Source organism: Hydractinia symbiolongicarpus, chromosome 10 (genome assembly GCF_029227915.1).
Source record: "Hydractinia symbiolongicarpus strain clone_291-10 chromosome 10, HSymV2.1, whole genome shotgun sequence".
In the NCBI taxonomy this organism is placed as follows: domain Eukaryota; kingdom Metazoa; phylum Cnidaria; class Hydrozoa; order Anthoathecata; family Hydractiniidae; genus Hydractinia; species Hydractinia symbiolongicarpus.
The window spans coordinates 14,808,160-14,827,878 of record NC_079884.1 but is presented as its reverse complement, the minus strand read 5'-3'; the positions used below and the strand labels follow the sequence as shown (position 1 = coordinate 14,827,878).

The 19,719-nt window shown below is 32.2% G+C and overlaps 1 protein-coding gene across 5 annotated transcripts in view; it reads left to right on the top strand.

The window, feature by feature from the left end:
- LOC130613201 (E3 ubiquitin-protein ligase rnf213-alpha-like) overlaps window positions 1-19,719 on the top strand; it is a 188,388-nt gene that overhangs the window by 148,234 nt on the left and 20,435 nt on the right. For all 5 annotated transcript variants that reach the window (XM_057434530.1, XM_057434532.1, XM_057434533.1 and 2 more), the window contains 24 exons: window positions 225-307; window positions 383-516; window positions 4,136-4,228; window positions 4,310-4,459; window positions 5,548-5,711; window positions 5,826-6,048; window positions 6,418-6,779; window positions 8,418-8,576; window positions 8,655-8,805; window positions 9,193-9,435; window positions 9,550-9,657; window positions 9,738-9,823; window positions 10,056-10,229; window positions 10,355-10,454; window positions 10,771-10,968; window positions 11,088-11,212; window positions 12,358-12,827; window positions 14,018-14,440; window positions 15,919-16,073; window positions 16,547-16,810; window positions 16,904-17,103; window positions 18,715-18,823; window positions 18,929-19,035; window positions 19,219-19,395. In XM_057434530.1, coding sequence (XP_057290513.1) covers window positions 225-307; window positions 383-516; window positions 4,136-4,228; window positions 4,310-4,459; window positions 5,548-5,711; window positions 5,826-6,048; window positions 6,418-6,779; window positions 8,418-8,576; window positions 8,655-8,805; window positions 9,193-9,435; window positions 9,550-9,657; window positions 9,738-9,823; window positions 10,056-10,229; window positions 10,355-10,454; window positions 10,771-10,968; window positions 11,088-11,212; window positions 12,358-12,827; window positions 14,018-14,440; window positions 15,919-16,073; window positions 16,547-16,810; window positions 16,904-17,103; window positions 18,715-18,823; window positions 18,929-19,035; window positions 19,219-19,395 — 4,458 coding nt within the window. The remainder of the gene's footprint in view (window positions 1-224; window positions 308-382; window positions 517-4,135; window positions 4,229-4,309; window positions 4,460-5,547; window positions 5,712-5,825; window positions 6,049-6,417; window positions 6,780-8,417; window positions 8,577-8,654; window positions 8,806-9,192; window positions 9,436-9,549; window positions 9,658-9,737; window positions 9,824-10,055; window positions 10,230-10,354; window positions 10,455-10,770; window positions 10,969-11,087; window positions 11,213-12,357; window positions 12,828-14,017; window positions 14,441-15,918; window positions 16,074-16,546; window positions 16,811-16,903; window positions 17,104-18,714; window positions 18,824-18,928; window positions 19,036-19,218; window positions 19,396-19,719) is intronic.

Below are 19,719 nucleotides of genomic sequence, written 5' to 3'. Positions count from 1 at the left end.
AGCACTTCTTCCATGGCAACAACAACGACCCGAAAGCAGTTTGGGAATCTTTAAGTGGAAAAACTTGACACACATTGTTTTCTTTACAAAACTGGACAGGAATTTGAAAAAGAAAGTGTGATTACAGACTAGGTTACGGCTCAAGAAACCTCTTTTTTTCTAAATTTCATAGATAGTTATAGATTTTGCACCTGGCAGACAAAATGTGTCTTCTTTCATTATAGACATACTGAAGAAATGGTAGCTAAATTGGAATCTGCTGGGCTAGGATATCACGTCAGTGCTGCTCTTACATATGAAAAAATTGGTATGATATTTGGCTTATGAACAGTTCTATTAAAATTTATTTATATAATATTTCTCTATGATAATTTCTTTTTAGGCGATATTCCTTTGCGGCAACTTGTGTATCGAGTCCATCCACTTCCGGAAAGCATGAAGCCACTGGTCTGGGATTTTGGTCAGTTAAATGCTAAAACTGAACAAGCATATGCAAGACAAATTATTAGAAGATATGTAAGTATGGATAATAAAGTATAACACAGGTCTTATGCTAGCTTTTAATTTCAGTTGTGATAAACGTAGTTAAGATAAACTAAGCCTTTTTAAGATATTTTAACTTAATTTAATGCATAAAAAACAACAACAAGGAGTCAGCCATAAATATCATACAAAATGTCCACAAGAGAAATTACGTGTTCCACATGATGTCTGCATACAGGCTCATAGACATTTAACAACATTTTTTAAGGCATTTTATTTAATAAGAGGTTTAGCAGGATTAAGATGTTTTGTAGAGATAGATGTTTTGTAGAGATAGATGTTTTGTAGAGATAATTTCATACGTTATATCTTTATTATAATACCTGTATATGTGTGTCAGCAAAATATTAACTGTATTTGCGAGACACAAATTAAGGACAGGTGAACCAGTGGATTTATCCACAGGCCACCGACTAGTCTAGAATTATTTTTCCTTAATCCATATTGTATTCTATGACCTCAGTGAGGAAGTTAAAGATAAGTTTTATGATGAGTTAATAGCAGTCACATCAAAGTTTGAAGACACTGAACTTGTCATGGTGGGCAGCGACTTTAATGGTCATGTTGGAAAGTCATCTGAAGGTTATAGAGGTGTGCATGGAGGCTATGGATTTGGGAGCAGAATTAAGGAAGGGGAGAAATTGCTTGAGTTTGGAATGGCAACGGACATGGTGGTTTGCAACACATCATTCAGTAAGAGACAGAGTAGGCTGATAACATATGAGTCAGGTGGCTGTAAAACACAGATAGATTACTTCCTGGTTAGAAAGTCAGACAAGAAAGTGGTGAAGGACGTGAAAGTTATACAGGGGAAGAGTGTGTTTCCCAGCATAGGTTGCTGGTTTGTGACAGTATCTTAAAGAGTGTTAAAGGAGCCAAGGGAAAGTACAGTCCCCTTCGTAAAGTCTGGAAGCTGAAGGAAGAGATTGTAGCAAGAAAATTTAGTGCAAAAGTTCAGCAGTTAGCCCACAATGGTCAGTGTGATAGTGAAAATGTTGAAAGTACTTGGACTACTTTGAAGAATTGTCTTCTAGAAGCTTCTGATGATACCTGTGGGTGGACGAAAGGACCAGCTAGACATAGATCTGGTGGTGGAATAATGAGATTGACCAGTGTATAAAGGAAAAAAGAGGAAACTTAGTGGAAGTCAGGTGGTAGTAAAAATATTTACTTAGAAGCTAAGCGTCGTGCTCGTACAGCAGTGTATAAGGCGAAATCAGAAGCAGGGAGAAACAGATTTGCAGATGTGTTAAGAAGGGAAGACCAGCGCAATTAGGTGTTCAAGATAGCAAAGCAAATGAAGAAGACTAATCAAGATGTTGTAGGTGAGAAGTGTATACGTAATGATGAAGGTATCTTGGCTATCACAGAGGAGGAGAAAAGGGTAGCTTGGAAGAATTATTATCAGAGGTTTACTTAACACTGCGTTTGATTGGGATGAGGATAGTTTGTCTGATGATGATGTTGTAGAAGGGCCAGCTATGCAGATCAAGACAGAATGGGTAGTGGAGGCTATTAGGAAATTGAAGATTGGCAAGGCTGCAGGAGTATCAGGTATTGTTGCAGAGATGGTAAAAGCATCTGGATATATTGGAGTTGAGCTTATTACAAGTCTTGCTAATCAGATTATAAAGGATGGTGATATTCCGAGTGAGTGGCAGTCGAGTGTAATAGTAAATTGTTTCAAGGTCAAGGGTGATGTATTAGAAAGAGGTAACTTGTTGATCAAGTAATGAAAGTTATTGAAAGAGTGATTGATAAGTTACTTACTACAGATGCAATATTTTTACTCAGACAGCTTTAGGAAAAGTATTTAGGAAAGAGAAAGAATCTCTATTTTGCCTTTATAGATTTAGAGAAAGCTTTTGATAGAGTGTCACATAAAGTTATTTAGTGCGCTATGAGAAAATTAGGTGTGGATGAGTGGCTAGTTATGATGGTACAGTCTATGTACAGCAATGCTAGAAGTCGTGTCAGGATTAACGATTCACTTAGTGATGAATTTAGTGTAAATATTGGAGTACATCAGGGTTCTGTACTTAGTCCTTTGTTGTTTGTTCTAGTCTTAGAAGCGCTGTCGATGGAGTTCAGAACAGGTTGTCCATGGGAGTTATTGTATGCAGATGATTTGGTTCTCATAGCAGAGTCGATGGAAGAATTAGTTGAAAAGTTTTAGAAGTGAAAGAAAGGACTAGAAGAGAAAGGGCTAAGGGTGAACACAGCAAAGTCTAAAGTCATGATTAGTAGCATTGCAGCCAAGTGTGACCTTGTAGTTGGAAAGTGGCCTTGTTAAATATGGAGGAAAGGGGTTGCTTGCATTGGGTACATAAAAAATGCAGTAGTATTGGTGGAAGGTTAACAGCTGACATTCAGTTTGTATGCAAGCGTTGCAAGGGTGAGATTATAGAGAATGAAATATTTCCAGCTTCAATGATGCACAACAGTGGCTCGTTAGAGATAGTTAAGAACTTCTGTTACTTAGGTGATATGTTGGGCAGTTACTTAGGTGATATGTTGGGCAGTGAAGGGGGTATTGGAAGAAGTGTTACTTGCAGGATAGGTTCTGCTTGGAAAAAGTTCAGAGATTTACTTCCTTTGCAGAGAGTGACTAGCAGAGTCTTGTCAATTGAGTTAAAAGGTAGGTTGTATTAGGCCTGTGTAAGAAGTGTTATGTTGTACGGTAGTGAGACATGGGCAGTGAAGCAGAAAGATCTTGACCGTTTAGAAAGGAACGATATGAGAATGGTTAGATGGATTTGTAACGCCAGCCTGAGAGACAGAAAGATTTCAGATGAGCTAAGAAGCAGGCTAAGTATCCGTAGAATTAAAGATGTTATCCAGGTAAGAAGGTTGAATTGGCTGGGGCACTTGGAAAGAATGGAGGGGGATAATTGGGTAAGAAAGTGTGGAGACTTGATAGTTCCTGGGGAAAAGCCCAGAGGCAGACCGAGAAAGACTTGGCAGGAGGTTATAAGGACAGACATGATACAGAGGAAGTTAAGTTTAGTTCTAACACAGTCTAGATGAGATTGGAAGAGGGTCATTAATATACCCTGTCCAACCCATGCTAGCATGGAAAACGGACGTTAAGCCGAGAATGATGAGAATGATGATGACCATATATTGCAATTTTTTGGCATCAAGTATGCTTGGAGAAAGTGGTGGTGGATCACCACTTCTGAGTGGCTTAAATATTATTAAAAAAATTTAGCATAATAAAAAATTTCTGAAACGTCGAATTTCTTATGCCATCATGATTGTTTTTGCCATTGTGTTTCTAATGCTGACTAATACGAGTCCATAAGATATATTACTCTTAATAATTTTGCTAAATGAGACAATACAATGCTAAGAAACTGCTGCACACTGTGTCATGGTTACTTTCTACAACCCTATTGGAATAATAGTTTAGGAATTTTAAATAGATATTTTTAGAGAATAGAATTTTAAGTAGGTTTGTGATACAGATTTCAGAATGATCTATTCGTTGCATTTATGCAGCCAAGATTTATTGCATATTGATGGAAAGGAGTTATTTAATTGTTCATAACTGGGTTTTTCTTAGTATAATTACTTTTTTTATTTTATACAGGAGAAAGATAAAATGCTGCCAAGCAATGATGAGTTCGTTGAACTTTTAGTAACCGTACTTGCATTATCACAAGAATATATGCGTCACGAAAAGGTTTTTTTATTTTAAATTTTATCCTATCATGTTACTAGTGCTAATTATTATACCTAGTTACTAATTAATTTTGCTAATTAGGATGAGTGCAGTTTTGTAAGTTTGCGAGATGTTGAAAGAGCTGTTCAAGTCACATCATGGTTTTACAAAAAGATGGAGTTTTTGTTAGAACTTCTTTTAGACAATGACAATGAAGAAGACGAATGCCTTGTCTTAAGAAATAGATTCGAGGTAGGTCCTATTGCAAATGACTGAAATGTAAAAGCATTGTTTACAACCTGTTTGTAAACGTATTTTCTATTTTGCGAAAGATCCTGTTAAAGTTCAAAAATTGCTGAGTGTTCACTTTCTAAAGCCTAGTGTTACAAATTTAATAGTTGGTAAAAAAACTTTAGACGATAAGAAACAGATACCAAACTGAATAAAAAACCCTTAAAGGTTGGTTAACAAGTCTTCTTTTTTTTTTCAAGATATTTACAAGATATTAAAGAATTTCAGATTTAATTATGATGTCATATTAAGTAATACAATTTTTGACATTTCTGTCATCAGTAATTTTGTTAAGATTGTGATTCAAACTATAACAATGCATAAATATTATAAAGATGAATTGATTAACATAAATTTTTTTGGCAAAATGACAATCGATTGCTCGTCCCAGATCTCTTATTTTTTACTGATGATTCCATAACTTGTCCAACATCATTTTACACCTCGGGTTCTATTTAAAAAATAACAGTAAATAAGGCTTGCTAGCCAGCTAGCTTTAGAAGCTAGTTTGTAGCCAAACTCTTTCTTTAAGATTAATAAGTGGCTATATATCTTAACATACAGAAAACAAATATTAGGAAAATTAAAGGTCAGAAAGTGACCTACAAACCTCAACATCTCCACACCAGTTTCAAACCAAATTAGCTTTCATCAACGTACCCTTAAGTGTTGTATATTTCTTCATTGTCGTATTGTCTGCTTTCTATGTGCTAAAGTTAAAAACAAAACACACACGGAAGCAACATATTAGTGTATAAGAGTAGTTGTTGAACCTAGAGAATAATTCATTTACTGGATCTTTTTAATCTCACTTTGAATTAATGAATGAAATGTAAAAATATTAATTGCTTTTGATTTTGCCTTGTTAATAATTTATAACTACTGCATAGTATTTTAAAACTCATTGCCATATAAATTAGTATTTGTGACTATTGTAGAAAATTGAAAAAATAAAATCCATTTCCCTTTCACAGACACGGTTGCGACTATTGATATGTATGATTGGCACAGCTAATTCAAATCAAACCTTTCTTGATTTCTTTTTTTAGCAAAGTATTGATAAACAAAGACGATCACTTGTACTGGCCCTTGGTGTTTGCTATATTGCACGTTTAGAAAACCGTGAATCATACATTGATTTTATCCAGCAATATTTCACTGGAAGTTTTGTGTTACAAAATGGTGCGAAGCAAATGAAAAAGGAAATAGCAAGGTGATTAAATCACAATTGTCTGTATATATTGAGGATATAAATCACAGACTAGATAGTTTAACACCAATTCAAAAGTAATCCATCAACTGGGTTAAATATTTCTTTTCTAAACAGGTGTCAAGAGATGTTTTTGGATGAGCTGAAGTTGGAAGACAATATTGCAAAAAATAAAGCATTATGTGAAAATGTTTTTATGATGGTAATATGTATTGAGTTACGAATCCCTCTTTTTGTTGTTGGCAAACCTGGAAGCTCAAAATCTTTGGCCAAAACAATTGTGCAGGACAACATGCAGGGGAATATGTCAAAATCGGAATTGTTTGGACGTTTTAAACAGGTATGTTTAAAGCCCTGCTATGATGTTATTAACCAGCAATAATCGACTTTATTAGAATCTAAGTATTTGTAAATATCACTCAAGATAACCTTTAATTTCCTGTATTTTTATCATCAAGGCTAGTAGAATCATTTCTAGTAGCAGAAGAAATGTAGAATTGTTGTCTCATGTGACAGTCTCAAACGAAGCAGAGTAATTTTACAGTCACTGCTGCGATTAACTTATTATGAAAGTACTAGCTTTTGGGAAGAAGTATTTAGGAGTTTTCTTTGCTATATACTTCTTTCAGTTAAAAGCAAAATGATATTTTCATTTTAATAGAGTAGGTGGCAGCTAATTAAAATTTATTTAAATGATATAATTTTACAGATTTTTATGTCATCATATCAATGCAGTCCAATTTCTACTGCAGAGAGTATTATCAATACTTTCAAGCAATGCAGTCGCTTTCAAGATGACAAAAATTTAGACAACTTTACGTCAGTTGTTGTGTTAGATGAAGTTGGCCTTGCTGAAGATTCTCCACGTATGCCTTTGAAAGCCCTTCACCCACTACTAGAAGATGGAACTGATGGTTCCGAAGATTTGACCATTGATGGTGATGAGTTGAAAAAAAAACGTGTTGCTTTTATTGGTATCTCTAATTGGTCTCTTGATCCTGCCAAAATGAACCGGGGAATAATGTTGTGTCGTGGACAACCCGATTTGAATGAATTGATCAGCACAGCCAAGTATAATTGATAATAATTGTTTTGTTTATATAAGTTAATTTAGTTCTGTTCTCATTTAATGTATTAAAAGCCTGTAAAAATCTACTTAGGCAGAAGAAGAATAGAAAAAATGTGCAAATTGAGTTTTGGTGACGTCAGCAATGACCCCTCGCCATACGCACAAAAAAAAATTAGAAATTTATTAACACATTGGGTAGAGCTTGAAACACTGATCAAGATAATATATAGGATTATGTGCTTCAAACGATCAGTTCAGAAGATATTGCGGTTTAGTTTTTGATGAAGTCATTAACCCATCCCTTCCAAAACAAGTAAAATAGCCCAGCTTTAAAAAATGGTCGTATACTGGTCTCAGGTGGTCCTTAGATACCCACACGGTAAATAAAAAATTGATGTCATCACCCCTTTCCAAGTTGTTTGATCTCAAACTTAACAAAAATTTAACGAACGGTTGACAAGATATTGGGATTGATCCCATTTTGGCCCCAGTGGTCCCTAGTTACCCAGAAGATGACGCCAGTTATTTCCACCTGATTTCAGGTTATTTGGCATCAAACTTGTGTGTGATGCAATAGCTACACTAATTGTAAAATGCTATTGACATCAGTCATTAACATCGTGCTCTAAAGATGTAACTTTTTCGGTAGGTTTAAAGGAAAATGTACACACCCACTTTGCCTGTTACAGACAGATTCAGTTTCTATAATTATGATAAACCATTTTAGAAGAGTAAAAATGTTTACAGCATTGGAAACATAAAAATCTTTAAAATCATTATTGAAAGTATCTGTTTTAATAGAAAGTAAACAGACGAAACTTTTTAATTTTAAATATTTCAAATAAATTTTTTTATCCTATGAATTGATATTTTCGAATTTAAGCCCTAAAACAAAGTAAATATAAATGTTGTCGATAAATGAGGCAAAATAAACCAAAGATTAATTTTGGCTAGTTAGCCTGCAGTTATTCTTAATTATTTCAAAATAAATTTAATTTATAAATCTAATTTGCAAAACAATAAAGTTATTTCATCCAATGTGAATAGTTGTAAGCCTATTAGGTTTTGCAATTTTTCCACTTTACTCTAGAGTAGAAATCAAGCTTTTAAATTAAAATTATCATTCAAATATTATAAGAATGTTTAATTATTACAGGGATATATGTGGTAGTGACCCACGTGTGAAACACTTGATTTGATGATGAACCATTGTAGAAGAGTAAAAATGTTTGCAGTGAAAATTTTTATTGATCATTATTGAAAGTATCTGTTTTAATAGAAAGTAAACAGACGAAACTTTTCAATTTTAAATATTTCAGATAATTATTTTTATCCTATGAATTGATATTTTTCCAATTTACGCCCTTCAACAAAGTAAATATAAAATGTCAACGATAAATGAGGCAAAATGAACCTAGGAAGACGCATAATTTGAGCATTAATTTTGGCTAGTTAGTCAATTTTAGTTATTTCAAAAAAAATCTAATTTGCCAAAAAATAAAGTGATTTCATTCAATGGGAATGGTTGTAAGCCTTTTAAGTTTTGCAATTTTTCTTTTTACTATAGATATAGATTATACTATAGATTTTACTGTAAATTAAAATTACCATTTAAACATCAGAATTTTTAATTATTACAGGGATATATGTGGAAGTGACCCACGTGTGAAACACTTGATTTCAACACTGCTAGAACCTCTGGCTGAAAGTTATTTGAAAATTTATGAAGACCAAAAGGAATGTGAAAAACTGAAAAAATATAAAAAAGAGGAGTTCTTTGGGTTGAGAGACTTTTACAGGTATATAATTTACTATGTACTTCCTTCTATCACTTTTAATATCTAGCATATACAGTTATGACCTTTTCTTCTTTCCAGCTTAATAAAAATGGTGTTCTGTCTTGCAAGATGGAAAAAAGGAATACCTTCGCTGTACGATATAGAGCACGCTGTGAAAAGAAATTTCAGTGGAATGGATGAATTGGATCCATGGAAGATTTTTAAAGAACACCTGCAACAATACTTGGAGGTACACAATATTTATGATTTGTTTGTGTGTATATGCTGTTTTGATACCTTTCTATATCATTGTTACATAATCATCTAATACATCTATGATGGCAGAGAATCCTTAATATTTTAAATTTAGATATATATTATTTATATATTCTATATTAATTATATATTAATTCAATATTATATTAAAATGGAGAGTGAGGATCTCATTTTTTATTTTACTGATCATCTGATTTGAAACTAAAACGAAAAAGTTATATATGATGCAATATTTTTAACGTTACAGAATGAAAATAGAATAGCACCACCAGTTAACTACGAAAAATTGTTGTCATTAAAAAATGTTACTCGTTTACTGTGTTAACCATTTAATATAGTGAAAAAATGTAATTCGCTTTAGGATGAGGAAGAACTTCCAGCGCAAAGTTCGTTGGATTTAGTTAAAGCAAGTTTTCAAGACAATTGTCCGTGCTATACAGTGAGACAAAACGGTAAAAAACGATGTTCGAATGCAAGATATCTTCTGGTTATGACAGAAGAATATGCAGCTTTGCCTATTATAGAAGAAAGATTTCTAAGTAATCGTCATAATGTCAGTGTTATTTTTGGAAGTAGCTTTCCCAAAGATCAAGAATTCGCACAGGTTTGCATATGTAACATTACTCAATAAGCATTTCAGTACTGCCGTTTTGTAACCGAAATTCATTATTATCAAAAGTTGAACTATTTTAATATTTTTAATGTTCCTTTTATGTAGATTTGTCGAGATATCAACAGAATTAAAATGTGTATGGAGACTGGTCGTACTGTTGTTCTGCTAAACATGGAAAGTCTATATGAAAGTTTGTATGATGCATTAAATCAGGTAAATTTTATTTTAGCACCCCTTATGTTATTACTACCAGTATTGGCTTGTTGGTCATTAAATTGCTCTTTTTGTTTTAGTATTACGTTTATTTGGGTGGAAAAAGTTACGTTGATTTGGGTTTAGGAACACACAGAGTAAAATGCAGAGTTCACGAAGACTTCAAGTAAGGAGCTAGAGTATTTTTTGATATTGAAACTGATTTTGTATACAGGGTATGACAATAAATATAATCAATTAGCATGATATAAGAATAATTAGTTATTGTGAACTTCTTTTTATTTACTGTTATCTAGTGATAAAACATTTGATATGTTTAGATAAACAATTGGTGCATGATTTGCAATCCCGGATTTGAGAGATACAATTTTTTTTTTAATATTATTTCTGCTTTTCAGATTAATAGTGATTGCTGATAAAGAAACTGTGTATGAATCATTCCCAATTCCCCTGATTAATCGATTAGAGAAACACTATGTGGTGACATCAACCTGTATGACTAAACAGGAGAAGCAAGTTGTTGTTGAACTTAAAGAATGGGCACACGATTTCTCCCATGTTCCATCAACCAGGTATTTTTTGAGACTTTTTTGTATATTGTTGCCATTGTGGTCGTTGTTTTCTTTGTGGTTTGACTGTTCCACTAAGTTACTTTTAAAGGAGCCAAATTTAGTTTAGTTTTTTTACTTTTTTATAGGCATATATTTGATGAAACAGATGCTTTTGTCAGTTTTAATGATGACACATGTGCATCAATTGTAATACATCTGCAAAATGATTACGATGATCCAGATGAAGTAAGGTTTTTTTTTTTTTACTAGCGCATCATTATAATGTGTATTCACAGCATTGATATTATTATTCCTTTTTATTGCTTTAAACTAAAATCAAGCTTTTTAAGAAATTTATGTAAAAAACAATATTCTAACTAAAATGTACTAAAAAGTGAGAATTCATGAGGCTAATGAAAAGGTATAGCCAATAAATATCACAACCGTATTTAGTTTGAGCAGTAAAGAACAACAAGAAATTTTTTCCAGAGTAAAAAATTATGTGTACCATTTTTTTACTCACATTTTTTACTGGCCTCTGATTTCTTGGTATATTTTTCAGATTTTTGTAGAAGGAAAGAAAAAGTTGTTGCAATTGGCAACGCCTGATGCTCTGGTCCGTCTTTCTAAATCTAAATTGGCTGATATGCGAGCTGATTTATGGCAAATATACTTTGAGGAACAAAAACATTCTTCATTGCATGCATTTTTGAAAACGCTGTTTTGTTCACAATTGAAAACAGAGTGTAGCTTCATTCAGGTGTGCTATTTCATTTAATTTTATGTAAAAGAAGTTTGAAAATAGTATCAAAGTTTCAGATTGAAAGTAGTACTTTTTCTTTTCGAGATCCTATACTATTAACGTCTTTTAATGCCTAGGTAACAACTTTTTCAAGACTTCTGTCCCCAGATGATAAAAATAATTTGCGACTTGATGGTGTGGACCTGGAAATGATATCTCTCATGCAATTTCAGACAGAGCAATCATTTAGAGAGGCAATCAGGTATAATAAAACATTCAATATATTGTGTCCAGCATGTATTACATTGTTAATTTTTTCAATTATTTAGGCAAGTCATTGTCAAACTAAAAAAATTTAAAGCATTCAAATAAAAATTAAAGATTGCTCTGAAAACACATTTTTTTGGTAATTTAATTCAGTTTTAAAAACTATGAGAGTACCTAATTATGCAGAAAGTGAATCACTATGGTTTGATAGTTGTGCAATTAGTTGCTAAGAAATTTAAGATATCACATCCTACAAAACATTTGGCATTAGTTTTGAATTTCTTTATTTTTTGGAAAATCGATTCGAACTTCCAGAAAAGTCATGAATTTATAAAAATGATTTAAAGATATGCTAACCCCTTTTGAAGCACTTAATTCTCCTTAACTTTAAGTTTTGATAGCTCTTTGCACTAAAAGCAGAAGGTCAATTTGCTATTATTCAGATTACTTTGTTCAGGTTACTTTGCTCCGTTTTTTCAAAAAAAAACTCTTTGTTTTTAAACTGATAGCCTGATTTTTATAGCAGCTTTTGTTGGCATAAAATTTTTAAACTACATAAAAATATCTAAGGTGCGTAAAAAAGTCTTTGAAGTTTGTAAAATAAATATTTCATTTACTTATTTAAATAGCATAAAAAAATCTACCTAAATATGTTTTAAGTAAGTAAAAAATGTATGGATCTAGACAGACATTCGTTTTGGGCATTCGTATCTGGGATTGAGGGTGCAACATAAGCACTGTAAACATTTTCCTTTAGCGAACCAATGGAATTAGAAAAAAATAATTTGTAAACGTTCTGCAAACTAGTTATGACATGACAACCTCTCAAAGTTTCTTAAGTTTTTTTGCAGTGTTAAGAATTTTTTGATATTAAAATAAGATTACTGGAAAATATATATATATTTGCACGCCACTGCTATTATTTCTCACTTATAGAAGAAAATGTGCCTTGGAAATGTTTAAATTGTGCTGATATTCTTTTTTCTGAATTTCTACTGGTATTTTCAATACCAACAGTACTTCTGGTTACCCCAAATTTGCACTTGTTTATAAGACAATTTACAGAACTACAGACCTTCAAAAATCTTGATAGAAATTAGGTTAATATTATTAATTTGAATAGCAATTTTTCATTTTTAGATTGTTCTTTCGCAAGCAGAGAAACCAAAGACCGCTTTTGATTTTGCAGTGCAGTAATTCAGCGGAATCCAACAATTTGGTTGCATGTGCGCAACATATTTGCAAGGAAGAAAAAGCAAATTCTGGTGCTGAAAATGACAATGCCTGCATTTTGTTCTTGTTGCAGTTAAATCACACACACGGAGGTTTTAAAGCAAAAAGTGGATCACAAGCTTTATGGAACTGTTTTCATATTGATGAGTTGCGAGAAGCTAACAAAGGCCTTCCATCTTTAATTCAGTATGCCGGGAAATCTATGAGATCTTTGTTTGACTTTAAGACAAAAGACTTTCATAACTCCGAGGTTATACACATTGTAAAAGGTTGTATACAAGCTGCAATGAAAAACCTTAACGAAGTAAAGCATATGTTGACTGATGAAATTCGTGCAAAGATAACAATTTTGTATGACCAACTGTCGCTAAAGACAGGTTTGTGATATAATTAATTTTTTTTTATTGATAGCTATTTTTATCCAGCAAATATAAGAAGGGCTTTTATGCTGCATAACGTAGCTTATAACTTTGTATCAGTTATAATGTTCGCTGTAAAGGTCAACAAATAACTCAAAATCTCGTTCACATACCACTTGGGCTGCTTAGGCGAGTTAAGTTTTTTTTTGAATCATTATTGAATCATCCAATATCTAATGTCAGAAAGGCTATGTGAAAATTCCTTGTGTACCATAGCATTATATAATCGGTAAAACGTAGAATTAATTTTTGGGGAAAAATTTTGTTAATTTGATATGCCCGAAACCCGCTTTTTTAGCTTTATATAATCAGTAAAACGGAGAATTTATTTGTTTTGAAAATTTTCAATACTGTGATATGCCCAAAACAAGCTTTTCTTGTGCTTTTTATGCAGATTGAACAATTTCATTTTTTTGTTGAAAAAGTCCATCTTATGTAATCTATCTACAGGATCTTCCTGCTCCAAGTTCATATAAATTGCCAAAATATCAAAAACATGCATTCTAGTAAATCTAACGCTATTTTTGGAAATTAATTACGTCATAACTTTGTGGGAGGTAAATATATTAATTTGGTACAGAGTATTTTAATTTTAAAATAATTGTCCTTACTCTCAATTAGGTAACTACCTAACTACGTTATGACTTTATAACGCCTTAGCCAACTCAGCTATTATGCCTTGAGTGAAAATATTTAATTTGGTGGCTTTTATATCAATTATTTTTAAAACCGATTCGACCACTGGCGAATTAAGGGAAAATGATTTATTATTGCGAAATAAAAAGTTTTTTAGATTTTTTTATGAAATGATTCCTCTAAAAAAATAAAGCCGTGTTGTGACTTTCAAGTTCCAAGAATAACCCTAATGAATTTTCCCATTATAAGAGTTCCATAAGAATTTTAAGCGGTACTATCGAGAAATGGCTGTCAGAGGTATATGACCTTAAAAATCACATACAGGTAGGTGTCTTATGGATAGATATAAAAGGTCAGTATCAAAGCCATGCACCATATCTGTCACGCCAGGAACAGCTGTAAATCAATTTTTGGGTTTTGTTAAATGGCCCTGTTAATGTATATTTAAAATATATTGTTGCAGTCATTGACATTGACATGCAAGTTTATGCAGCCCCTGCATCTTGTTTTAGATCTATCGCTAGAGTTTGTGCACACTATTATGGGGAAAATTAATGACAATTTACATCAAAAGGAAAGTTTAATAATGCCTGAAAAGGTTAATTTTTGGGTTCAGCAGGAGGCAGTTGAGCAGCTGCATCTTCCTGAATATGGAACATTTCGTGAAGCCTTGATTCGCTGTGTTGAAGATAAAGTTACTCCTATTTTAACAGTTCTTTTAAATGAAATTGACCAGAATAAAAATCTCCTGATTTTGAAGAACAATCCACAATACCAAGAGCTTTGGGTTAAACTTCTTAAGCATGCTATCACTGTTGACGTAGAAAAGACGAAGAGTATTTCTATCGAAAGGGATGCATTTTCCTCACAATTCCCTTTCTCCTGTCAAGTTATGCATATAATGGAACAGATTGTAAAGACTCATATCACTAAAGGTAGGACATACATAATAAATCTAAAAAGTAGACAGTTTATGAAAGAAGAAGGGACAGAAATATTTTTGTTACATTTTGCTGTCCTAGTTTCCCCCTTGCATTTTAGAGAGTACTTTAAATTTCATGTCATCTCAGTAATATACATGAAGCTATTAGATAATTACTGTGCGTTCCATTTTTAGCTTAGGTAATATGCAGTAATATGACCACATTATCAATATTTCAGACGACCTACAAACCTTCATAAAATAATTTAAAATTATAACATATTTTGAGTTCTTTGTTATGAATCCTATTTTCAATGTTGATTGTGCATTTTGAACTTGTCAAAGCCTGCTTGCCAATGGTTGATTCAGTTCAACTTCAAAATTTGTAGTTTTTTTTTTGCTTTATACTTCCAACCGAAAAAGTCATGCTTCTTTTAAAATTCGCAATCACAATCTGGACCTCTTCAAAAGTAAAAAAAAAAACTAGATCAAGTACAGTTTATGATGTCAAAGTTTCTAGAAAAAGGTTTCAGTAAAGATAAAACTGCAAAGTTCAGTCTGAAGAAAACCCAAAGAAAAAACACTTACCCGTATTCTACCTCCAATGATCGTTCTGGGTGCTTATTTTAACTTCTTTTAACTGTCCTTTTATTAAGTTTAAACGATATTGCGTAACGTGAGCTAGTTCATATTTTTATCTGTTGTGTATGTACACTTTTTTTTTTCTCTCTACAATGCTTTATTTTTCTGTTTGATTGATTAATATATCACTGTGAACCCAAAACGCAATAAAACAGCTGATTTTCAAAAAGCTCTTTGTTTGTCACTACCAAACTTATTTAGTAATAAACTAAAAAAACTTGACATTTTATCAAAAAATATATGCATAAGCACATTCTCAATGATTATAAATGTAATGATAGATCAGATTTTAGAAACGGAAGATATCTAGCCAGCTACAAGTTCTATATTTTTTTAAAATTTCCTTGAAAATAACTGTAGGCAAAGTCCATTAGAGAGGTTTTTATTTTGTTTGCAAACGTAAAGCTAAAACTACGGACATAAATTAGTGAAAGGAAAGCGGAGTTTCGAAGATTGTAACCGCTAGCAATTGGGAAACCCAAGAAAAGCTAAAAAGCGCCACCACCCCGAGTTCAATCTTGTTTTCCCCAATTGTGGGTTGACTTTATAGGTACAAAGTTTCGGGTTATCACATTTGCAAATTTTTTATTGATGAAGTTACCTTTCATTGATCACGTTACCTTTACACCTAAAATAGAATTTATTCAACATTAATCATTTTTCATTTAAGGATTAGTTGTTAAAGGTTAATACTTGTTATTTTGTTATTAATATTTTTTATTTTTAAGTAATACTTAAATAATACCACAATAAGCAAGAAAGACAAATACTGGAAATAATTTACCAGCATGCGAGTTTCTATTTTTCTTGCCATTGCATTTTCAATGTAAAATTTTACATGCCATTTAGATAGCAACAAACTTAATCTGCTACAGATCAACAATGCAGTCAAAGCACATGTTGTTGGTAGAATCCTTGATAACTTGGATGCAACACACATACAGGATTACATTCATGATGTCATTTATTCAAGATTTTCGTGTCCCAGTGATGAAGGCTATAAGGTTTATTTCTTTTCTGCAACCTTGACATATTTTCAGAGAAAAAAGTCCTTGAGTTTAAACCGTATTCGCAAATTAATTTTTCAAGATTTTTTTTTTCGTGAAGTAATCACAAAATAATATTCACAAAAGTTGATCAATTACGAAAATGAATAATATTTAAATAAAATATTTTTTGAGAAAAAAAATGACATTTTTGAAGACGATAAGTTATAGGCCATGAGACCAAAGTGAAGTTTAGGGAAAGTCAGATTTATCGTAATGAAGATGTGACTGTTCACACGACGTTTCACTTGGAGTTGAATATAAATTGGAGGATGGCTGTAAAGGCAACTATCTTGTGTTCGTGGCTTTTAAGCATATGCATTGATAACTGCAAAAACTAAAAATTCAATTAAGAAAAACTTCTTAAAATAATATATACGAAAATTTTGTTCTGAAAAATTAGTACCCTTAAGGTATAACTTTACTTTTAGGTGTTGTGCACATCACTGTTAATTGGTGCGAAAAACGTTATAAAGCAAGCTGCCAAAGAGGACGAAATTGATACTGACGCTGTTGTTGATGATGATGACAATGCTAAAGATGAAAGAAAGTTATTCAGAGTAAACATTACGTCTGTTCATGTGGCATTGAATATCTATGAAGAACGATTTGAAAATGCAATTTCTTTATTTTCTTCCAATCCAAGCATGGCGTCAAAGGTTTTGCAAATAATTGATCACAATGATGAAGAAGTGGTACTTACCGATTTGTGTTTAATTTCAAATTATTTTTTTTGTGTGTTTGATAATCTTGTTAATTAAACAGTTTGTTCATCTTGGTAAATTTAGAAGCCAGATGCTCTTGCCCTGCGAGAAGTTTTGCTCAGCTTTGTACCACAAAAAGATGAAATGATCTCACAGCAGAGTGGATATATTTGGATGTCTGGTATCAAAGAGATAAAGGTCTTAACAAAAGCGATATTTTATCATGCACAAACAAATTCTGTTTGCTATGGCATAATGTCCAACCGCATAGTAGATCATGCTAAGTATGTTGACTTTTTGTTTTATTCTTTTTATATGCTTCTCTTCTTTGTTATATAGTTTTTTGTGGTGTTATCAGCATGAATTCTTTCTGGGCTTATATCACAGAACATCCTTCAAGTTCTTTTAATTCTGTCTGTTTTGAAATTGCGAGGCTTTTCGAACATGGGGAGTTATGGGGAGTTTAGGGAGAGGGTTTGTGGGTGTGGGTGTTGGACGGAGTGTGTGTGTGTGTGCGTGCGTGCGTGCGTGCGTGCGTGCGTGCGTGCGTGTGCGTGTGCGCGTGTGTGTGTGTGATCCCTCCATAGCTTTTAATAGAAATTCTTAAATACAAACTAACTTAATGAAATACAGTACGTCATAAAGAAACAAAATGGTTGCAATAAAATTTCCCTGGTGTCCCTATTTTTCTGTGATATTATTAGAAGCTTTAAATATGTCCGAAATACCGCTGTCTGCTTGAAATTAATTTACTACAGTTCTTTAATTTTTACTTTCTTTAATTTAAACATTCTGTTTTTGACAATCTGATTTTTCCTAATTCACTGGTATAATACGTCATAAAGAAACAAAATGGTTGCAATAAAATTTCCCTGGTGTCCCTATTTTTCTGTGATATTATTAGAAGCTTTAAATATGTCCGAAATACCGCTGTCTGCTTGAAATTAATTTACTACAGTTCTTTAATTTTTACTTTCTTTAATTTAAACATTCTGTTTTTGACAATCTGATTTTTCCTAATTCTCTGGTATAATCCTAAAAAATGTTAAAATCGGGTTAGTGAAATGTCACAATTTTATGCATTATTCATCTGCATGGACAGGGTTCCCACTCATCCTCATAACTCGTCAAATCTCCTCAAATTCAAAAGGTCTCCTCAATTCTCCTCAAATGTCCTCCATTTTTTTTGAAATTTAGGTTTTCTTCTTAAATCTCCTCAAAAAAATCTGACATTTTGTTATTTTTTATATATGCTAGTTTTTTATATTATTTATTTTGAATCACCACAATTTGTGGTTGCTGTGGCCTTCAAACAATACTTTTTTGTTGTGTTTCTATTTAAAAAAATTTTCTTTAGTTATCTTTTGTAAGAAAATATTCAAATGCCAGTCTGTGTGTTCCTTCATTTTTACGAGTGCAAGTTTTTCTCCTTAAATCTCATCAATTTTGTTAACAAAAGCTCCTCAAAAATCACTAAAATCTCCTCATAAAGTCCTCCAATCTTCTCAAATTTTGTTTTGAAAAAAGAGTGGGAACGAGAAATTTATATTGTAAGTTTCGGGTTCTAAGCATAATCGTATCGAAAGTTTCTATATTTTACCAATTTTAAGGACTTGAAATTTTAAGTGGTAGTTGCGAGTAATAGCCAATGTACAAGGCTGTGTTAAATATGGGACTTAAACATTTGGCATGCGTGTGTCTATTATATTAATCTGCTTGTTGTGTCTAGAACCCATAGAAACTAGGAATGTGATTTCTTAACAACGTTTAGCTAAACTATTGAAGGCTTTCAAAGCCAAATATGTGGAAATTCGAAGTTGTAATAACAACTTAAGGGTTTACATTTTCATCCCAGGTATTAATATAGCAAATGTAGCTTCATTATTGTATTTTAGACTTCTTTGGACTAAATTACGAATTCTACAACTTTATATTGATAATGTATGCCCACCAGGTATATGTTCTAATCAAAAGGAGAGAGAGTCTATTATGGCTTTATGGAAAGTAAGTATTAATTTTTGTAATTGTTCAAGACTGAAAATAAAATATCACTTAATTTTAAAGGATTGTTGATTTGGTACAATTTTTGATACTAATTATTTGTTTTAGTCTGTAGAAGATCTTGAGGATAACATGATCAGCATTGCATCATGGAATGTAATTGAAAAGTTCATCAAATTAATCCTTACTGAGAATATTGATGTAACCAATACAAGGTTTATTTTTTCTGTCAGTACTTTCATTCATGTAATGGACAATCATGTATTTGTGTATTAAATTATACACACAGTCTTGCTAAATATTATGTTAGTTGTTGAAGACATGTTGTTATTTAGTATTCTATTTGTTATTAAATATTGTTTTTGTTAAAGTCTTTTACATTCAATTATATGTTCCAGTGATACTGAGTGTGCAATATGCAACGATATACTTAAAGATGCAGTTGCACTGCCTTGTCTTCATACCTTCTGTTATTTGTGTGTTGTTGCTACATGGTTTATGGAACCAAAGAAATGCCCAGTCTGCAACAATGATATTCCTGGTGATTTTGAGTTACCTTCGGATGAAATTATCAGGTGATGAGTTTGATAAAGTGTACAACTTTTTTGTATAGAGGTTTCTTATAATACCTAATAGTTTGCTCAATACCTATTAGTACGATAATACTTGTAACTAGCTGTTTCCCATGGAAGAATCCACTGTATTTCTCATTTAATTCATGTAACAGATATATGTCCATCAAAAAACAAACAATACAGCAGTGCGAATCTTACAATCTGCATTATTATATAAATTACCAAAAAAATTAAAGGTGTCCAACAACTGCTGTAAATATGTGATATTTAAAATCTAAATCTACCAAAATTACTTCTCTGATCATCTGACAATGCATTACAAAA